At 33.5% G+C, this 23,697-nt stretch overlaps 1 protein-coding gene across 8 annotated transcripts in view; it reads left to right on the top strand.

Annotated features, from left to right (window-relative positions):
* Positions 1-1,484: 1,484 nt before the first annotated feature.
* LOC112465010 overlaps positions 1,485-23,697 on the top strand; it is a 23,878-nt gene continuing 1,665 nt past the window's right edge. The window contains exons 1-12 of one of the 8 annotated variants that reach the window (XM_025032363.1): positions 1,485-2,159; positions 3,208-3,426; positions 17,099-17,217; positions 17,351-17,447; positions 18,000-18,108; positions 18,186-18,500; positions 18,589-18,827; positions 18,917-19,045; positions 19,180-19,294; positions 19,377-20,280; positions 20,604-21,155; positions 23,154-23,306. In XM_025032363.1, coding sequence (XP_024888131.1) covers positions 2,097-2,159; positions 3,208-3,426; positions 17,099-17,217; positions 17,351-17,447; positions 18,000-18,108; positions 18,186-18,500; positions 18,589-18,827; positions 18,917-19,045; positions 19,180-19,294; positions 19,377-20,280; positions 20,604-21,155; positions 23,154-23,306 — 3,014 coding nt within the window. In that variant the 5' untranslated portion in view covers positions 1,485-2,096. Of the gene's footprint in view, positions 2,160-2,625; positions 2,771-2,874; positions 3,086-3,207; positions 3,427-17,098; positions 17,218-17,350; positions 17,448-17,999; positions 18,109-18,185; positions 18,501-18,588; positions 18,828-18,916; positions 19,046-19,179; positions 19,295-19,376; positions 20,281-20,603; positions 21,156-23,153; positions 23,307-23,697 lie in introns of those variants that run through there. The other 7 variants (XM_025032362.1, XM_025032361.1, XM_025032360.1 and 4 more) reach the window with 7 other exon arrangements.

Raw genomic sequence — 23,697 nt, 5'->3', positions numbered from 1 at the left:
ACCGATTTTTTTACACAAAACTTCTACCTGGTTCGTGATACTCTTTGTACGTGACTCTTATCTCTTTTCCCGAATTGTGTGTTTATATGGATATGTCACTGTGTATGTGTGTGTGTGTGTGTGTGTGTTCGCGAGTAGCATCGAGTCCGTAAGTTCATTAAGCTCAAAGGATTATACGGATCAGTCTTACCTGCCGTGACCATTGTTGATGGTTTAGTCAGTTATGTTTCTTCATGTGGTTCCTAATTCTTAATTCCGCCCTCTCGGGAGTAGGGTTATCGGATTTGAATGCCTGCATGAGGACTAAAAACTTTTGACGAGCAAAAAAAAGGACATTGCAGAGGCCTTATAATCTAACTACGTTTCAATCATAAGATATATATATTTTAAATACACTCACACGTAAAAAAATGAGCCACTTGAAATCAGCGCTAAAAAGCACCAAATTCGAAGTTACATATCTTTGCGAAAAACGATCGCAGAGTGATGTTTAAAAAAGCGTTTTAAAGCTTGAATCCTCAGCTTTAGAATGCTTCAAGGCTTCTTCTCTACGAAGATTTTATTACGGCGCAAATTTAAAGTGAACCTTGCAAAATTGAAGAAAAAACTTCAACTTTCAAAGCGTGCACGTTGAAAACGAAATTTATTCTCCAAATTTTATCAATTGTATCGTAAAATTTAACATTTTCTCTTTACAATACTTTTTTAATCATTGTGCTACCATTTTTTTTTCACTGAGTTAAGTATGACAATTTGAAGTGAGTAGTGCATTTTCAGGTCCTTTTCTCTAAAAATCTATATTCTGCCGCCGATATTCGTATCTTTTGAAACTGTTCCGTTGACAAAATGATGCAAATGACAAATTGCAATGTTTATACGGGAGTGACAAACCGCGGGATACTTATCTCCGCTAGGCTGTGACATACACACACACACACACACGCACTCGCACAAGATTTAACTCCGACTAAATGGAGTATTTTGGGTCGAGCAATTTATACAGATAATGACAGTAGTCATTTTAAGTGATGTGAGTAGAGCTTTTCAAACACAATAACTTCGATCGATTTTGAGAAAAAATTGAATAATTATCGTCTTTCACGGGGAAGTTACACGGTCGGACTTACACCTCGTGCATGTGTATGTGTGTACGTCAAATGCTACTTTTTTTATAGAAAAAACAGTTAAAATAAACATTGAACACATTTATACCATTGAGATCACATTACGACAAACCTATAGAATAAAATGATACGGTTTAGTTATATTTTTATATATATTAAGATTTTTTAATTAAAACTTTAGTTTTATAAAATAGAATGCGTATAAGGCATAGCTTCCTTATATGTGCATATACATATATGTTTATTTATATTACGTATACAATATAATAATTAAATATAAATAAGCATTTTAATGAAATATATCATCTTTAGTAAATTAATTTTTTATAAATAGTCATTCTGTAAAAAAAATTTCTTTTAGAGATAAGATGCATGAGAGCGGGCTGATTTTCTCGTGTCTTTCGTATTCATAAGCGGTATGAACATGAACACCTTTGCTTCGTTTTCCAAAGCCGTACGATTCTCTCTCCATCAGTTACACCGAAATGCATATCGTGTCAAGTGGTGGGGATATCTCAGTATCCCACCACGTTCTACTGCTCACTACCGCCTTTACCCCTCTACTGGACCCTACTCCTATATTAGTCCTACTAGCAGTACTAGCCCTCTACTGGCCGGCTAGTGGCTAGTCTCTGCCAGTCTCTGGTCTCGGGTTCTCTTAGTCCGATACTCGTCACTGACTGCGTCGGACACAGAGGCAGACTAGTATAGGTTCTCTGGGCAAACTTATGAGAACGGTGTCAGTGTGTGTGGACAGTACAGTACGCGCGGTATAGGCGAACCGTCTGGAACCGTCTCGTGGCCGGGTCCGCATCCGCAGTGTCCGTACCTCCGCAAACGTGGCGATCACGTGTACGAGTGCTCTCGCGCGTGTGGAACTACCGGTCGGGATTCGCGCAGCGTTTTTCGGGCAACGTTATTTTTTCTCGCTCTTGCTCCGCGAATATCGGTGCGTGGTGTTACGCGAACAAGATGTTCCAGTACTCCGAGCGGTATCAAGCGGATTATCCGCTGCTCGCTCCGCCGATGAATGAGGTTCGTGGAGCTTTACCATTTGACGCGCGCCGTCGCATGGCGTTAACGTGATCGAACGGAACGATAAAGCGAACAGCAGCGTAGATCCCAGAGGCGACGTCGCGTCCTAATAATCCAGCCGGACATCCAGAATCGTGTCCACGCGGAATGTCAGCCAGTCAGCCCGCGCTATAATCTCCGGAGGCGTGGTGTCTGACGCTGACGCGCGGCGCGGCGCCGCGGCGTGGGCAAGCATGGAGCATGGCTTGCCGGCTTTTCTCTCTCTCTCTCTCTCTCTCTCTTCCTCCTGTCTCTCTCCCTTTCACTCGTGCGCAATATAACACATATACGCAAGTTCGCGCATTCACTCACATTCTCTCATTCAGCAGGCCGCGCGCACGCGTGACGGTGCTGACTACCGACGGGTCTCTCTCTCTTTCTCTCTCTATCTCTCTCTTTCTCTCCCGGCTCTCGTTCCCCGCGCGCGCGTAGAGTGAGACGCTCTCCTTCCATGTGCGGGCTCGAAGACGGAGTCCTCGAGCCGCGCACTCATCCGTTCGCCCGTTCGTCCATCGTCCATCCGAGACGCCGTCGAGCGTGGCGAATCCCCGTGAGTCGTGCAAGTTTACCGAGTGCGTCGTCGTCCGCGAATCTACCTTCCGTTCTCGCGATAACGGTACCCCGGCCGATCGGTGGACTCCGCCGCTGTCGCCGCCGCCACAGCTGGTTCGCTCCGTCCACGACACGGCGGCTCGTCGGCGCGGCGAGCTGGCGTGCAACGTGGACGGGATTCACGCACGCGTTTCGCACGTTTTTCCGGTCGTACTCCGCCGTGCGCGAATACGCGAAATCGCCCTTTGGTCGTGCGAAGCGCGGCTCACGTCGAGTGTCAAGTCCCCGAAACGCCGTACACGTGCGCGTTCCCGTCGCGCTCCCTTACCCCCGCGGTAACATAACCTAGAATAAAAGCGCGTGGCAGCGCGCTCGAATATGTTAGTCGCGTAAGCTCTGTCGGCGTATGAGTAATCTCTTTTTCAGTTTTTCTCAAGTGTGTCGTTTGTGTGCGCAGCTATTCATACGTGATCGAGCGACGCGCATCGAATGGGAAACCCGTGCCATGGAAACTAGTTTCAGTGGATTTCCCTACGACTACGCTCGACCGTATGTCGATTCTTCAATTCTTCTTACTAATGACCGATCCCTGGAGGGTCCGATTGGACCAAATTTTCTCTTTCCCGAGGAGGAACTCTTTCCCGAACACGAGCTTCAAGCCGTGGAGAGAGGCGAGGTAAGGCTTTTTTTTTTGCATGAAGTCATTATCGCTCGAACGACGTGCTTATGAACATCTAGAGATAGTGGTGGGAAAAAATTAATTTCCGCGCTTATCGCGACGATTTTGATATCGCTGTCAAGAAACGGGGCTAGTGCTCTTGCCCTAAATGCCATCTGGCATAGCAGTGTTGCAAAAGAGCTGTTGTGTTAACATATTCGTAATAAAGGATTAGTCAGAATTAGTCTTCTTTGAATATAATGAAAGTACCTATATTTTTGAAAGTGATTGTTACATTTTTTTTTAACAAGACCATTTTTCGAAGGACTCCGTTTATTTTCTATATTTATTTAATGCATTTCGACTTAAATTGATATTTGTGCTATTATTTTTTTAATTCTTTTTTAATTCTTCCTATTAATTTTCCTGTATTTACGAACAGAAATTATACGCAAAAAAGAAAACATAAGTATATGAATAAAACATCTTGTGAGTAATAATTATATATTTTATGTATAATTAGATATGTATATATATATTTATTTATACATGTTTTTATATGCAAAATTTTTTTCGCATGCCTTGTGATTGTAAACAGGAATCTTGTACCCTCATAAGGAAATGATAAAGCATTCATTCATATATTTTAGTACTTTCATATATTTTTATTCATATATTTTATCTTGACATTTATAGTCTTAATATCATCTTAATGAAAAATATTTTTTATCGATTAAAAATATTATTTTTATTGACGTTTTATATTAACATTTACAGATATTTTCATTAATACTTTATAGTTGTAGTGTCTTATATTTGTGGAATGTACAATTTTAATACATTTTTTATTTTTGATATAAACTTTTGCACGCGTCGGAATAAGATCAGAAATAGAATTTATAATTGTGATGGTATAATTTAAAAACTTTCGTTAGACTTGCGCAGTCGTATAGACGCGTTGTCTAATCTGATCAGCGCAATGACTATCGTCTGTGAAAAAATAATACTGCCTACGTGACTTTTTCTGGAAAAGCACTTTTTGGCTTCGATTGTTCCGTATCATTATTCTATAGAGCTTGGACCAACAAGCTCTATAAATACATATTATTTCCAGAAGAATTTCAATATTTATTCAAGAAGTTACATAAATAGTTGTACATTTAAATTTTGGCACAGTCTTTTATCTCTCCTGAAAACTTTGCTTAATTGTCACATAGGCGGTATTTTTTATTCATATGTTCAACATCTTTTTTTTCTCTTGATATCCCGACATGTCTTAACATTTTATGTAGCTCGAAGAGTGTGCAGGAAACAATCTATTAAAAAAATATATATAAGTAATAAATAAGTAATAATTAAATAATTTTTAGTCGTTTTACATCTTTCTGCTTAAATTCGAATTTCTAAAATTATTGTTTCATACATTAACAGCTATCAAAATATGTATAAAAAGATACAACATATTACTGATAAAATAAAAGCGTTCCCCTAATATACTGTGTAATTGTTTGAGTGAAATATTATTTTTTTAAGTTTGCGTACTATTAATCACTGTCCGAATGACTTCAACGAAGCATAAGGTCGTTCAATTTCTCTTTATTTAAATAGTATCTGGATAAAGAAAAGCGGGATTTTTCAAAGTTTCAGTAATGGTGAAAGTTAAAGTGGTCTACAGAATAAATAAAAGAAAGAAAATTTTGAAAAGCAATCGATACCATAGGTATAATAAGGTTTCTAGTTTAGTAAATTTGAAAGAATATGAAAGGAAAAGGAATTCGTCGGTATCTAAAATTTCAAAACAGTCGGTATTTAAAATTCCTTTTATCTAGATACCTAGAAGCCTGTCTTTCCTTTTATTCTTTTATTACCCCTACAACTTTCATTGTCATCATTAAGACTTTGAAAAATGTTTTCCAGATCTTTATTCAGATACTATTGTCTTCAATAGCGAAAGTATTTTCCAGACATAGTTTATAGGGGCTATATAAGTGAAAGGCATGTTAATAATAATACAAAAATAATAATCCTTTGTCTGAAGTTAAAACTATGTACCCGACATCGTATTTCACTCAGCAACTTGATTGTCGTATTATGTTTGACGTAGATATTTCTAAGAATTATTGTATCTTTTTGTATTATTATAAATCTTGAAAAATGACAGGGTATCATAACAAAATGTAGTGTTTTCAGAAATAAAGGGCTTTTATTTCATTATTGAGTTGTTGGAACGAAACGTTGAATTTATTGCAGACGGTTAATATTTATGAATTTTTAGTGACAATTGTTAAAATTGTATTTAAATAAGTTTTTTGCAAACAGAAGTACATATTTAAATAGACAATAACGAAATTTGTTTAAAGAATTTAAACAAATGAGAGTACAATCTTCGAGGGGTGAGTGCTGCGAGGTAGACCTATACACATATTTCTTACAGATTATAGATACATATTTCTTAGAAACGTTCGGCTAAAACTGATCATGTTTGAGACACAAAATATTGAATTTTTTTTTCTTTATTGAGATAGAAAGTCCCAATTTTTCCATCGTCACTCTGTACACAATTTCGACTCAATGATATAAGAAGCTTATAGAAATATATTTTAATGGTCAAAGGGACAAAAAAATCCAAGGGTTTTATACCTGCGTGCCGATTCTGATTGTTCGAACTAAACTTTGTTATCTTCAAGAATTTTAAGATGAAATTTTCTGGACTAATTTTATTTGAAGAATATTTTTATAAAATTGATTGTTTTATCTCAGCTAAACGTAGTCCTTCAATTAAACACAAAAATCAAAAATTTGAAAACATTAGGTATCATGCTAATTATAATTATAAACGATACCAGTCAGTCCTCTAATGATTCGAAATAAATTCGGGAGTTTTTTCGAGAATTAAGCGTTAGTGATAAACTTCCATTGATTGCTTAATACGTTGAATGCTGTGTCGATCACCTGTGACCGACACTTTAATTTTCAATGACGCCACGGTGATTGGACGCTGCCGCGTCGGTGATTGGTGTTTCCAAAACAATCCAAACTCAATAAAAACGCACAAAACCTACAAGTGACATTTGTAATTTAGTAAATATAATTAATACCAAAGTAATAGTCTAAAGTAACAAACGTAATTTTGCATAATTCAATTATATTATGCGATATTTTATCAAGATGTGGAATAGAGAAATTTTCATTCTAGCACAGATATAGAGACGAGCCGAATTAACTTCGTCACTCAAAGCGTTAATAATTTAATGACATATTACTGATGCGCAACGATGGCATATTGCCGATGATATCAGGAAGATAATAAAGAATATTTTTAATGAAAAAATACTAAATTTAAAAAGTTACCGAATTTATTGTGCCGAAAAAAATATAAATTTATTCTTTGTAGCATTACGTTATATGTATTTCGTACATTAAAGAAAAGTATATAATTAGATCTTAGAGAGAGAAAAAGTGAGGTTTTTTAATCTACTGAAGATATAGAAAGTAAACTCATCTTATTTGTTTAATAACATAATGTATAGTCGCGGACAGAAAGGTTATCCAAAAGGTTGTCCGACTTTGAGCCGTATTCATAGTATGAATACGGGTGTATAAGTCGGACAAGCTTTCTGTCTACGAGTGTACATGCACACTTTCGCACACTCTCGCTCTAAATCAATCTATCGATTGCATACTCTGTGTCGATTCTAGATTCTTGTATACATACTATATTGAATATATCTTTCATTCGCCATTAGTACACGAAGCACATTGCATTGTCTGATTTTATCCCTGCTAAAATCCTGCACCATCAGAAATGGATTTTTTCCAGATGAATTCTCACGCAAGGTGCCTATCACGTAGTGCGTCTTGTTTAATATCTCGCATATAGCGATATAACTCTTTTCAAATCAGAAACTTTTACTTCGCTGGTGAATAATTAATAATGACATTTTTTATTTGATTTAACTGACTATCTTCATTTATGCAGGAGAGATACCCAATGTTTGTAGGATATAAAGAACTATGTTTAATATGGGATGAGAATAATACAGAACGCAAGAAACACACTTGCTCGATCGACGCTGAGGCTGAGCCTCGTACAAACTCCGAAACTACGCACGACGCGAAACGTTCAGCTCGGCTTCTCGATCGAAGGCTTCTCTGTTACTGCTGCCTGGGCCCTGGGCAACGAATGCCCTTTGCTCGCTTGCTTCCAAAAAACGACTCTCTACAAATTAACACTCTGTTGTCATTAGACGATCGACTCTCTAATAGATTCTTTGCATGGCAACACAGCATCGCGACACGCGACACACACACACACATCTTCGCTAACACAACTCGTAACTACGCACACTTCTTGACAACACACATACTCGACAACGCACATCTCGATATTTTTAATACTACATTTATTATAATCGTCACGACTTTTCGTGACGATTAGGAAACATAGATTTCGGTTCTTCTCAATCGAGTTAACTTTTGATGCTAATATATGTATACAAGCATCCTTTTTAAAATCACTGTAAAGCATTTAGTGCGAAAAATATTACTCCCTTCCCTCCCAACCAGGGGATAACTCTTTCACCGATATTTAAATTGTGCAAGCACGTTCAGATATCGATAATACACGGAGAAAATTTTATAGTAAATATTACTATGGTGTCGCACTAGCTGCGGACCATCGAAGAATTTCAAGTTAAAATACTATAATTATTGTTTTAAAAACGATAAAATAACGTAATTTTTACCATAAACATAGTAATTTAACTTAAAATTCCTCGATGGTCCGCAGCTAGTGCGACACCATAGTAATATTTACTATAAAATTTTCTCCGTGTACCCATCGTCGCGCTTAAATACACAAGTTACCTGCAGCACCCTTTGAAATAATCGTGTTAGCACGGTTGTCACGAAAATTCGGAAGACATTTTTTATTCTTTTTTATAGAAAATATTTTCTTTAAAAGATATTCCTTTTTATAAAAGATAGGTATTTCTTTTAAAATATATTCTATTTCACAAAGCAGTTTTAACAATGGTTAGATGCTTTTAATATATTTGCAGTCAATATATAATACGCAGGTAAATTTTGCCTTTATGAGAAGCGCGGAGAAAAATTCAAATCTGAAAAATTCAATAATTCTTTTCTTTGGTTTTTCCAGATGCCAAAAACCGTAATTTTTAATACATATATTTTTTAGCTCAGTAAACGGCAAAATGCTTTTAAAGGATTGGCTTATTATTAGATATCATTAACTTATTTATTAAATGACCTAATCCGCTCGTCTCTAGACTATGTCGAAATTTTCAATATTAAATCTACATTTCAACAAAATTGTATAATACAATTAAATTATGCAAAATTATTATGTAGTATATTTATATTATTTTGGACTATTATTTCAATATTAATTATATTTATACATTACAAATATTATCCTTTGCGAGTTTTAGTATTTTTATTGAGTTCAACGCGTCACGCCAACGCGGCACTATTGAAAAGTCGGCAAAACTCGCAAAGGATAATATTTGTAATGTATAAATATAATTAATATTGAAATGTTATTCGTCACGTTCAACTTGCTAGCGCAGGTCATCAGTTATCACCATGGCCACGTGTAAAATCTAGAAATCGATTTTTTGGTCATTTCGAAGGTCCAACATCTCGTTAAGCCGCTTTAAATCCTTTATTGTTATGCATGATTCTTTACATAAAAGCCGACTAGAAAGGAGATGGAAACTGAATGGTAGATATATCTACTAGTACGGCTGGCACGAACCGAAAGATAGGTAAATATCAGGGCAGAGTGTCTTCGTCATACAATTTGCATGACAAAGACACCTATATCTTTCTCTCAGTAATAGGCATGCGTCTTGTACAGAGAAAGACAGAGATCCCAACTTATTTACCTGTCTTAGGGTCGTTTTCCATCTACGGGCGTAGCATGGCAGTGCCTATTCCAGTATACTTATATATTTCACAATTGAAACAGAATGAGCTATATTGTCAATTTTTTACGTGAGACATCTGTTTAGTTTATTTCTGTGTGCACACGCTTTATACAAATAGTATAAATTTAATAATTAATAATTGCAAAGTTGCATTTTTATTTCCTGCAATCAATGGGCATGGATTAAAAAAATTCAATAGACATTGAACTTAAACCGATTAAAGTTCACTAGGTAGACCTGAGAAGAAGAAAACGATTGAAAATAAACTCATTTGCACTAAAAATATTTCTACATACATGCACACAACACTTTTTTAGTACACGCAGAAAATTTTTCTCGTAAATACAAGTATACACGAACAAAGTAAATACCATACTAATCTTGCACGGCTAGGATATAGTCATAATATGCAAAAGATTTCAAGAAAGTATAGGAAAATTTAGAGAGCAAAAAATAAAACTATACGCAGAAGTAAATATTTCCATCAAGTATGGGACTTTCGAGAGCGCGTTTTACTACGTTAATTTAAAGACGAATAATTCAATTATATTTTGTCCGATTGTGTCTTATCCCGAATATCGATGATGAACAAAAAACGAGACGTCTGTTGCAGTCATGTCAAAAAACATAAGTTGCCGTTATAGGCTGTGGCGGTCAGCTGTCCGCCACGTGCGAACTTAAGAACGCTGTAGGGACCCTGCCGAGCTGCCCTAGATATAAAGGTCGATGTTGAATCTTAATCACGCGAGAATGTACCGGCGATGCGCCGCGTAGCGGGCGCGAGCCGAATCCTCTCGCCGCGCGAGCCCACGTTGCCGCTCGCGCCGCGCGCCTTCCGTCGTCCACGATCGCGGTTACTATCGCATTTCTATAAAGAACATAAACTATTGCCAGATACGCAACGAATATTTCTATACAGTTCACAATAGGTACCATTCTAGATTATATTTTTCCTATACTGTCTTAAAAAACAACGCTCAATCCAAGACATGTGAAGTTGGCAATTCAAGCTACAACGTCGAATATACACATACTAGTATGGGACTTTTTTTACTGTTCTCATATTTCCTTGTTAGTATGGCAAATTTATTTACCTTTAAGTTACAAGATGTATCTGATCAAACTATTACATTTCTATTGCCATATATTAATTTCCGGTTGAATACGCGTATATCTTACCGGAACCTAGCAAATCTAGTAAATTTTATTATGAGTATTCTACATTATTCGAGAAAAATTTTCTGCGTGTACGTTTAATTGAAATTATTTAGCATGTTGTTATTGGATTGTATAAAAATATCGAATCTTTTTCCATCAGAACATTATTTCACACATGCACTGCGTCTGTGAAGTTGGCAAGACATTCTACGAATTTAAAAAAAACACTAAGAGTTCTAATAGTTCTACACTTTCCACAGTTCTGATAAACATTAAAAATAGTTCCGCATTTCTTATATTAAAAAATCGTAATTGAAAAATGTGCTAACTGCGCGAATCTAACATGATACCTTTCTAAAGTACCAAAACGCGATGAATATTATTTTTTTTTTTTTACAAGAGTTTTTGGTAGTTTTATTCGAGTTTCACACATATATACAGTTTCATATCGATATTCCACTAATTAATAATTTTTAAACAATTTTTTATATCCACGCCCAGCACGATATTTAATGAAAATGTCCTGATGATTTTCTACAGTTCTAACAACAGTTTTCGACAGTTCTATGCTTTAGAATTAGTTTTAGAAAGAGTTCCGATAATTAACTATTTCTTAAACAATTTTTAACATTTATGTCCAACATGACATATAGGGTGCATTCGAGGAGACGCTATTAACGCTATGAACTTCGTTCGAAGAGCCAATAGCGCGACAGCGATAGCAAGCTCCCCGAACGCAGCTTAAGCGCCAATAGTATTTCGTGCCTCACCTCGAAAATAATAGCGAAAATAGCGCGAGTGATGACGTCACGCTGCCTTTACAGTGACGTCATCATCGTATATCACAGCGCCACAAAGCGTCTTCTCGGACAGTTTTGGACGATAATTGTGCTAATAGCGTGCTCCCCGAATGCACCCATAGTGTGTCGTGTCGCTGAATATATTTAAAAAATTATTTAAAAAATAATGAACGCGGTCGGAACTTTTTGCAAAAATGATAAAAATCATTGCTTTAGAAAGCATTTAACTCTTAAGGAACTGTAGAGAACTACTTTTAAAATTGCGGAAGATCATTAGGACAACACATTTTCACTAAATGTTGTGCTGAGCGCGGATATCAAAAATTGTTTAGAAATTGTTAATTGGTGAAATATCGGAGGGTCTGAACTTGTATATCTGTGTGGAACTCAAATAGAGGGAACTTTTGTCAAGAATGATAATATTTAACGCGTTTTAGTAATTTTGAGGGGAGGGTGTCATGCTGGATTTGTAAAGTTACATTTTTTCAATTTTAATATTATAAAGATGTGAAACTCTTTTTTATATTTACCAGGAACTGTAAAATATGGAAAGTGCTATTAGAACTCTTACAAGTATTTTTTTTTTTAATTCGTAGCGAATGTCGTGCTAACTTCACAGATGCATATGCACTTCCATGCTTGAATGTGCTATATGGTCATTACAGATTTAAGAGGCACTTGAAAATAACCGAAATATAAATTTTTTAAACATATTGATAACCATGGTGGTTACTCGTGACTGGCAGTTGTCTTCTCACTGAGAAGACCATGATAGTTACTGATGATTGACACTAGCAAATTTTTTAAAATGATTACAATAAGATGAATGCTATCGTATAAATAATTTTTAATAACGTAAATAACTAGATAACAGTGTAAAGTAAAAAGCTATTGATAAGGATATAGCCTTATTTAATCATATTATTCAATATTTTATCATTATATACATGATCCTGATAATGAAAATTCTACTGTGACCCTCAGAGTAAAACGTCCATACAAAATTACTTCTATTATAAGTTAGCACGACATTCTATTAAATCAGCAAAATCAAACTGGGCCTATCAGATTATTTAATATCCATTTTGTAATACTAATTTGTACCATTAATAACAATTTTGTACTTATTCTTGCCATTTCCGAAAAAAAATCGTGGCGCCGTTACTTTAATATTAAGTTAGCAGGACCACAATAAAAAAAAGAAAACCAAGGGCAGAAAGCAAAAGACTGAATTTGTACCAATTTGTACCAATTTGTACCAAAAAATATTAATATATTTATCCCTTTTGCTTCAAACAATCCTTTCAACAATTTAACCTGCAACCGTACACTCTTTTTCGGCACCCATCTAACAGTATATGAGGACGTTTGCGTCCGCGGCTTATTAAACAACCTAAAACTTTACCAAAAATTCTGAGAAAAAAGTTCATGGGTGTTCCTTGAGATCTTATAACTGTAAGTTTAAACAATAATAATATTATAAAATTAATTTTGCAATTGTTAATTTAATCGTTGAACCTTTGGAAAATACCACATAGTCCAAATGCCGAAGACGCAAACGACCCGCATGTACAATTGCAAAGTTAAAAAGGATATTTATTATAACGAGCTCTTTTGGAAGAACATTTGAAAAATAAATAAATAAATTTGACACTTTCGGTCATTGAGTGGGATCTTATGTCTCTTAGAAAACTTATCAGTATCTAACGTCCGGTATACAATTCGATATTCTATATAGAAGAACGCGCTAGGGACCCTAGATAAAGAGAAATTTTATTCCTATAAAATAAACCTCTATTGGATATCAGAGGTATAAAGGCCCTCTATAATTTTCATGCATAGAACGTGTTTTGGAAATCTCTCGTCAAAGATTAGAGAACGTTTGATAAATTTGGAAGTTGCAACACAAATTTATAAATTCATACTGGAAATTATCTTTATATCATTATCGAGCAATAATGTTCGCGTTCCTCAGACAACTATTGGAAGAAAGACGCGCCTTCCTTCAACTCGGTAACGCATATAAATAACTTTTAGTTCGATAAATTTCCATGTAATGATCTGTCACCGTTAATTCTTACTGTTTATATAGAAACGATACCGCGGCCGAACCCGCTACAAGTATGAATATTAGTAAGAAATTTTTGAAAGTTCTATAGTTGCCGTTTGAAGTAAAATACATGGGTGGAGACATTAAACTTGCTAAGAAGAGAAACAAAATCAAAGCGATAGAGGAGAGAATAAATGTATTATATCATAAAGTAATCGATGTTTTAACGGACCGAAAATTTGATGACATTGTTGCTTTATCGACAGCTTATTACAACATAGGTTTAGAATATGCTACTTCTACAGATACTGACGATTTAAATACTGCTGTACAATGTTTTTCAAGATGTTTGGACATTTTAACAGATGTTTAGTTGAACCGTAAAGCTATATTGACATCTATAGGTGCACTTAACGAATTGAATTCAGTTTGTGAGAAAGTCAACAATATGAAGGGTACTCATAAATTCTTGAATTCAGCATTGGAATTATATTTGGAATATACACTGGAGGATAATTATCCTGATCCCATCCACATAGCAAGTCTTGTTGATATTAAAGAAAAAGAATCGAATTCTAAGATTATCTTGGACACTTTGCATCATACAACTTTACAGGACTTAGGACTTTCTTACAAGGTCGAAAGATAAGGACGGATTTGTAATGTATCTGCATAATATGTTAAACATCCGACTGACAGACATGGTATCTGACGAGGCAAAATTTGACGAAAGATGTCTCGATATGGCTTTAACCTTATTTGATTTGTCTAGATACTTTCTAGCAAACAATTGTTTTGCTGAAGCTAAAAGTCATATTGCTGTTGGAAATTGTGTAATATGCAAATTGGCTGCAGATACATCGAAAACGGCAGAGAAAGAAAGTAAACTTCTTTTCACTTGTATAATGAAAATTATGATTATGTAGATTATGCTTTTGCCGTTAGTGCTAAATCTTGGGGTTTCTATGGAGTTTCTCTTTTACGTTTCTGGATAGAAAAATTCTCACAGAGTAAAGAAAACAAATCTGAGATGCAAGATCTTATGTCAAAATTAGAAATAAAATCTGAGAAGACAGATTTAATATTTTCTGACTTAGAAAAAGAATTGGAATGTAAAAATATTGAGATTGCAGAAACATGTATATTAAATCTTGCTGATGCCAAATCGGTTTTTGTAAAAACTTTGAGACAACTTAAAATAGCGAAGAAATATTTTACTGCAGACACTGACATTGAAAGTTATGCGAAGATAACGCTTAAAATTTCGGATGCGTACAAATATTTTGCAGGTTTTGAAGAGCAAAGAGATAACCAAATAAAATTACATAAAGGGCGAATAAAATTGTTAGAGGACGCTCGTAAGAAATTTCATAGAATAACTGAGGATGATAGAGAATCACAAATCTACAAGCGGATTTGGTACGAAGTGGTGACTTCATGTTCCACGATTATGGATTTAATAGTCGAGGAAACATTATGACGAATCATTTAAAGAAATGTCAATGAAAGCTGCAGATCAATATGCGAAAATAATCGCAGATAATGTCAGTTTTTATTTAAATGCAGTTTAGATTCTTTTATATATTTAGTCCTTTCGAAGATTTGTACGTTTCTCACTTTATATGGAGAATATTATTTGCATGCATTCCGTTAACGTATGTGAGTCATATAAGAAACATGATTCATGATTAAAAAGATGTATGTCATTAATTATCTGGATTAAATTTGTCTGTCTCTAAGAATAAATAATTCTTAAATGAGTCATGTTTCTTAATAATTTCACATGATAGACATATGTGTAAAAGTATTCTTACATTTATTATATTCATGTATTTTTATAATTGAGACAATAATATACAATTATATAAGAATATTTTTATTATAGAAATTATATAAGATTATATAAATAATAAAATTGATATATTGATATAAATATATATGAATATATAAATATATAAATAAATAACGATACAAATATATAATCTTGTATATAAATAAATTGTAAAAATTATCAATGCTCGTAGAACTACGTGAAAAAAATATTAAGCAATTAAGATATTAGAATTTTTAAGTAATTTACTCTGTTTATTAAACGATTTAAAAACAAATATATATTCTTTAGATTTAAATGCATTGGCAACAGACTCCAAGAGTATATTAATTTACCTTCTCAAAGCGGTGATACCAAAGTAAACTGTTGCTGATAACTTAAAAGACTAGTTTTGCTCTGATAGTGCAGAAGTGATAAATATATTAAGTTTTTTGAGTGATTTAAATTAGTACTCGTATGTCTTTTGCATTTCAGCCCTTGATTTTTTTTTTTTTATTGTCCTGCTAGCTAATGGAAAAACTGTAACGGCGCCACAGTTTTTTTTTAAATGGCACGGAGTACAAAATTATTATTAACACAAATTAGTACAAACTGGGTACTGAATAACCTGACAGATCCAGTTTTATTTTGCTGATTTGGTCCTGCTAGCTTAATAGAGGTTACAAAATTTGCACGGAAGTCAAGGTGTTAATTTAAAAAGAGCAGATTGTTTCCTGCATATTTTGAATAATATAAAATAATTTTGAATATGTTTAAATGTCTAAAAAAGTATCTTAACTATATATTCCTTTCGCGATTAGAAGCAGATAATAATTTTAAAAATTAAATTTTTTAAATCTTTATTCAATTTGTCATCTTGCAGTACCCTCTGTTTATTCAAATGTGAAGTAAACAAAGAAAAAAAGGAAAATAAAGGAAATAAATTACAAAAGATGCGAGATTGCCAAGTAGCATCTTTCTAACACCTTTCTGTGAAATCATATTTTTTTACCTTTATATACTTTTTTGTTGGAAAGTGTCAGTTTTTAGTTTTTTTGTCTCTTTAGAAATAAATGGACTACGATTTGATTGTTTGATTTCAATAAATACGATTTAATTAAAAATTATGAATGATTAAAACTGCAAAAGAATTAACTTTTTAAAATTATAATTCAAATCGAAAAGAAACATATTTACAAAAATGACAGTTAAGATGAAGTCAATTTATATGAGAAAAAGAGTCAAAAAAAGGATGATTCGAATATGTTAACCTATGAGAAAAAGAAAAACGAGTATTCTTATTTTATGATTCCGTAATTATATCCTTCTTAAATTAATATAATGATACAATAAAAATTTGAAAAATGGTAGAATCTATATTGGACCATACGACTAATAATATCTTTTATATATGTAAAAAACATTAAAGCATTGCAATCAATATACACTTACATACAAAATATTAGTTATAAAATATTCTTTATACGCAAATAATAATTTTTAACCCTTAAATGCCACACCTCTCAAGAATCTCGTAAATGACACATGGGGTCTAAAAGACCCCAGCATGAAAAATGTCTCCTTACTCATTGATTTTTTGATATTTAGTTATGAAAATTATTTACAATGTTGTTCAAGGCTTAGAAAAGAGAATAAAATGCTTATATTGTTAAAATTTCAATTTCAACATAGTATAAAAAATTAAGTAAACTGAGTACTGCTAAGTGTACAACCGGGTAGGTCAATCACTCAACTATCATCAATGGGAGCATGAGCTCCATTTTTGGGGGGAACATTTGAAAATATATCATTGTAAAGGGTCTGGGGTCCGCTGGACCCCGGGTGGCATTTAAGGGTTAAAAATTAAATATTTATTATGTTTTTTACAAATATTTTTTAAAGAATTTTTTATAAAAAAATTTAGGTGTTATCGCCGCTAGGACGTCACGAAGCACTGATGTATGCAATAAGAAACTTTGAAGAACCTTCTATCAATGTTCAAAATGCCACAACATATCCAAGCACCATTTTTGACAATGAACTGTAAGTACATTCTCATTCAAGTATTCTGTTCTCATTCAAGAAATCAAGAACGCTATGCATATTTATATATATATGATCCGATAATTATGACGAATGTGCAATATGTAAACACATGTAATTGTTTTTTATACAGGGCGATTCCACAGGGCTGGGATGATGATATTATGATGCGATCTATATCATCCTGTCCTACTAACTTTCCTGAGCAATATTACTCGGAGTTATTACAGGTTACTTTTTTTATAATATTATAATTAAGGCTCTTGGATACTCGTCGCGGCTATGTTGGAATGTGACGTCAGAAGCGAGAAATGACACGTTGAGAATTCTTGCGTGTAATTTCCAAATAAAAAGATATTTGCATAAAATAACACCAGATTACTTCAACACCTTCGAAAATACTCCCTTAAAACAGCCGTAAAATGAATGTAATACGAAGCCTATAGTCATGTAGGCTTATGCGCAGGCGCATGACTAGGGTTCGTATTTATACATTTATTTTACGGCTGTTTATTAACTGTCAAGGGAAAGGGATAGACCTCGGAGTATTTTCGAGTGTACTGAAGTGATCTGAAGTGTTATTTTATGCAAATATCTTTTTATTTGGAAATTGCACACAAGAATTCTCAACGTGTCATTTCTCGCTTCTGACGTTATCAAATAAAGATAGAAGCGACGAGTATCCAGGACCCTTAATAAATACTATATATAAATTGCATTGTTTAAAATTATACAATATAATAATTAAATGTTTTTCTAATTTGTAACCAATGTGGAAACAGAATGCGGACGCTTCAACTGTAAACATGGATTTACCTGATGTAAATGAGTCGGATACAATAATAAACCAACCCTTTGGATTAATACTAAAGGAAGAAAAACAAAACACAGGTTTGTCATCAATAATTGTTAAATGTTTTTTCTTATTATTTTGTCTATTTTGATTAAGAATAAAATTTTTTTTATAGTTGATATTAAGGAAGGTGTTGATATTAAGGAAGATGTTATATCCGAAATAACTGATAATAATAAAATGATGACGGATATAAAAGTTAAAAGTGAACAAGAAACAAAAGAAAAAGAATTGAAATGTCCATCAAGTAATACTCTGCCTGTATCTCGAAAAATAAATGAGAGAAATACAAATATTAGGAAGAAAAATCAAAATGTAAAAGGAAAAAGGAAAAAGAAAGAAAATTCAATTGCAATAATTAATAAAAAAGTCAAGTTAGAGGAACAAGAAGATGTAGATGTTGAAACCGTACCAAAAGAAGAAGTACCAGGTATTTAAATCAATTTATATAGATGCGTATTAAACCGTTAGATAAAAATAGGTATAGTAACATTTTACTAAGATTTATTTTTCATTAGTACTAGAAGCAGTCGATGCAACGAGTTTGTTAGAAAAATTTGAGGCTTCTCAAAATTCAAATCCACGCAATAAATTGGTCATTAAAAATAATCGCACTTATGACACGAGATCAAACAAACCGTGCCAAGTAACACAAGAATGTCGGATTAGCGTATCGGAGAAATCCGTTTCGCAAGCTTCCACTCTACAAAAGAGTGCACGCAACTCATTATCCCAAGACGTACTCGATAAAATAAAGGTTATTAGCTTAATAAATATTTTAATTTTTAAGCAGGCTAGCATAATCTGATCACGATCTAATTACGATTATCTTGTTGAATTTTCCAGGCATCTGGACGTAAAAAAACTATTCCGATAATACCTGCTATGCCAAATATACAAGGTGGGAATCGTCGTAACAGTATACGAACGCAAAACAGAGCTCCTCGTAACAAGATTTTGAAGACAAGTTCTATAGTAAGTCCTTTCCCTAAATTATGACGCAATTGAAATGTGCATGTAAAATGCGCGCATCTATTTGTCTCATATATTGACCATTGTTGCAAAATCTTTTATAAAATAATCAATTACTAATTAAAACGCTTTTTTAGGTAACGAACGATGCTAAGAGTAGCACATTCAGTAATATCTCGGTACAGTTGGATCACGATTATTGTAGCAGTCTTCCCAATTTCTCTGTCCATACTAAGAGCTGTAATAATAACAGTAAGTTATTTAACAATGGACAATCCAATAGCAAAAAACTATCTAAATTAAAGATACTAAAATTTCTGTATCTTGTTTGTAGAAACTACGAAACCTATATCTATACAAAAATCGAGCCAAAATAAGAATTCTAGCATAATTGAGGAACGTCAGAATAGTCTCACTTCAAATGTATACTACAATTTGAAACCGGTTAATGGCATTAACAGGAAAGCTCACAAGTTAGCAGCCTTACAAGATAAAACGATGAAAGATAATTTGCTTGAAAATAATCACGAAGATTTTCAAAAGGAGACGCTTTTAAAACAATCTCATGATTCAAGTAATTTATCAGTTAAAAATATAAATTTGAACGAATCTTCTACATTTTCTGCCACACTTCAAATGCCCATTCGTTCAGCTTTAGCTAACAGAATCTTGCAATCGAGTGGTATGTTACCTAAAACAAATATTGTACAAACGAATTCTAAAACACAGCGTATGATTTCTGTACTGAAGAATCCGCCAAACGCATCACAATCACCGTTGTCAACAAATAATTCTAATGAAAATATAGTGACCACTACAAATAGTTTAAACAACGAAGTACAAAATATAAATGTACAGAGTACTCAAAACACGTTGCTAGAAGTGAAGTTGCATGAAGAAGTAAAGACCGATCTATCTCGTAGAGTCAAAATAAGTTTTGAAGAATATCGAATTAGGAAAACATCAAACAAATCTCCCACTCAGATTCCGGATCCTACGGAAGTAGTGCATATCTATACTGCTACCACTATGACAGAACTCATAATCAAAGATGATGGTAATGTTGAGATTTCGTGTGTAAGAGATATATTTCCAGTCATTAAAAAGAAATCAGAGATAGAAGCAGAAAAAATCAAGCCAAAACCACCTACTTGTGATGCAGAAGCACAAACTTACGAAACTATGTTTGAATGTTCCACAAACGCAGTGACGGATGTTATGGAGAAAGATGAAAAAAAGTAATGTATCAAATAATTAGTCTTATTAAGCTTTATTAGATTTCACGACGAACCTTCTTATTCGAGTGTTCCTTGTGTCCAAGACAAGCCAATTGTTTTAACAACGCGAATAATCTGCTCAAAAGATTTTATTTATATTAAACAATGATGCAATATGATAATATTAACTACATACGTTTAAAAAAGATTTTTTTTTTTAACTGATCAGTTTTAACACATGTTTTTAATATAGTCCTTTTTGTCTCTTTTCTGAGAAAAATTATTGTAAAATTTTATAAGAACTTTTTTATTTTAATTATAATAATTTGTATAATATTATATAGGGAGGAAAGTACAAAGAAGGAAGAACAAGAGTCCTGCAAAAAACTCTCTCGCAGTTTAAGTCGATCTAGATCAAAAGACAAAAGTAGGAATAAGACGAGCAGAAGCAGGAGCAGAAGCAGGAGCAGAAGCAAGAGTAGAAGCAGGCGTAGAAGCAGAAGTAGAAGCAGAAGGAGTAGAGATAGAAAGAGAAATAGAAGCTACAGCAAAAGTAATAGCAGGAGCCGAAGCCGAAGCAAGAGCAGGACTAGAAGTAGAAATAGGAACAGAAGCAGAAGCAGAAATATTAATACACGTAGTAGAAGCACAACCAGAAGCAGAAGTAGAAGTAGGAATAGAAGTCGGAGTAGGTCTCGTCGACGTAGCAATACCCGCCGACGAACAATAAGTCATCGACGCAGTTCTGTCAGCTCAACCAGCAGTTATTCATCTCGCTCACCTTATTCAACGAAATACTCACATTCACGTTCCAGTTCTCGATCCCGCAACCGATCTCGATCTAGATCCATATCCAGATCTAGATTTACCAGGCAACATTATTCCAGTCATTCAAGGTATGTAACGAAAGAAAGAAAAATAATATGACACGTAATAATTATGCAATCAATTATATAGAATGATTCTAAGATAATTACATTTCCTCGAATCAGCCTACATCTCTCTAGTTTGACAATCTTAATTTTAAAATTGAACTAATTTTTGCAATTAAAATGGATTCTTGGATGAATTTGGAGACGATATTTCTTTTAACAAAAATAATGAAAAACTTTAAATAAAAAATGTTAAAATAAAATTCTCATTTTAAATCAGTGAAAGAATATATGTGGCTTTGTAAATGAATTATTTAAGTAGACGAATGGTGCAATTTGTTTGACTTACTGAAACTTAATTTACAAGGAATTTTCTTTAATTATTTATAATTTTGAAATGATTGCCTTTTTGATTTAAAAAAAATAGAATTTAAACTCCAAGTTTAAATAGAAAAAAAATCATTAAAGTTAAAATAGCAAGAAATTTTATATAAGTTTAATTATTTTAATAAGCATTTACACTTATATTAATATTTATTAAAATAATTAAACTTATATAATTCCTCGCTATTTTAACTTTAATGAATTTTTTATTATTTGTTTATTGAAATAATTCATTCCAAACTAGTAAGTAAAGTTATGTAGATAAGTATAATAATATAAAGTATTAACCCTAGACAGACTAACTAAGGTGTTACGGGATCCCACGCGAAATTCAAATTGAGCCCCTGCCTTAGGAAGGTTAGTTTTCATACTGAGACCCTAACCATAATTCAGTTTAGTCATCCGGCAGTCGATCTCCGTCATTCAGCAAGTGCGTTAGATCCGTGCAGCAGCTGAAAACCGAAAAAGAAAATCGTTTGGGGTGTCCGTACACCCCAGTGAGTCATTTACGCTTGACATTTACCACAGTAAAGTATATTTCAGATTTTTTGTGAAAATCGGTAACGAAAAATTATACATTTTATAGCACTCCCCGGAAAATTCTACCCCTGTTTCATATATAATTGTTTAAGATTCGGTCAATTATTTCATTTTTGCTGTTCTTGCACAGCAACTGATTAAAACTTTGTAAAGTTTTTGTGGAGTTAATTTTACTGTTTCCATATACTTTTATAACTTTTGACTATCTTTCAAATAAATAATAATCGGCAGAATCTGTTTTACTTTCCATTTCTTGTGATTTTTCCCATCCGACAGTTTTTCGTCATTTCCTCTACTTCAGATGTTCAAAGAAATATGTTTTTTTTAAGAAACGAAAAAATCGCTTACATGCCCTTGAAGGTTGTCTATTCGTCTTTCAAAATCCGTTGGGAATTTTAAAATCGGTGAATTTTATGAAAAACTACAGCATTTTTTATAAAAATAGTCATTTCAGCCCAATTTTTGGTTCTTTTTCTTGTTTTTCGAAATTTTTTTACTGTTTTTTTTTTACTACCGCAAATTGATTACTACTATCGTCTTCCCTATTAAACAGCAAACAAAATTATCTATTATAAAGTTTTCTAAGAACATTCTGGAAATATTTTATACACGCGGTACAAGTTTGGGGTATCGTGACACCCCAGTGAGTCATTCACGTATGAGAAAAATAAGTTAGTCTGTCTAGGGTTAAGTAAAGTTAAGGTAGTTCTCCGGTCCTTGTACTAGAGAAAATCGATTTTCTATAGATTTTCTTGAAACTGTGAATATACGTTAATTTAGGTGTGCTTTATGCGTGGTATAAACTTCAGTACCTTTTGCGGTATAAAAATCGAGATACTGAGCCTCCAAAGTTTCAATTTTTACCAAAATTTAGTAAAAGTTGAAACTTTGAGGCTCAGTATCTTGATTTTTTATACCGCAAGAGGTACTGAAGTTTATACCACGCATAAAGCACACCTAAATTAACATATATTCACAGTTTCAAGAAAATTTATAGAAAATCGATTTTCTCTAGTACAAGGACCGGAGAACTATCTTAAGGATACAGTAAATTACGAATAAGGTTGATTTAAATATAAATGTTTAAAATTCTTATAGAAATTATAACAGTAGGTCTCCACCGTCTTCGAATAATTTCGGTAGAAATAGATGGTCTAATCATCGAGAAAGAAATCCCAGCGATCTTGAAAGACCTTATATGTATGAGAGATCATATTCCTTCGTTACCACCAATCATTATAGAAGTCGCAGGTAAAACATGTTTTTTGAGATACATGAGATACATTTTAGATTTTAGACATAGAAACGAATATTTGTTTAACAAATTTCCTACTATAATTTATTACATTGTGTTCAATGTTAAATAGCGTGTTGCTAATTGAAGAGCTTATTTTCATAATGTCCTATAATTAATTTTCGGTAATTCTTCAGAATAGGGCCTTTTCCGAATTTTGATATTTTCTTGCGGTTTTCTTGGTAAAAACCTTTGTTGTGACTCCGACAGTGATAATCAATCGGGGGAGCCCGAAAAATACACCCTACCTATTTTTTTTACCTATTTTTACTTTATTTTTGATAAATGTCTAGATTAAGGGCGCATACACTTTCCACGCGAACCGAGGTTCACGCACATTCCCCCCCC

The sequence above is a fragment of the Temnothorax curvispinosus genome, unplaced genomic scaffold, assembly GCF_003070985.1.
Source record: "Temnothorax curvispinosus isolate PA1 unplaced genomic scaffold, ASM307098v1 QBEX01014798.1, whole genome shotgun sequence".
In the NCBI taxonomy this organism is placed as follows: Eukaryota; Metazoa; Arthropoda; class Insecta; order Hymenoptera; family Formicidae; genus Temnothorax; species Temnothorax curvispinosus.
The sequence above is the reverse complement of the archived record's forward strand: the minus strand, read 5'-3'. Positions and strand labels throughout refer to the sequence as shown.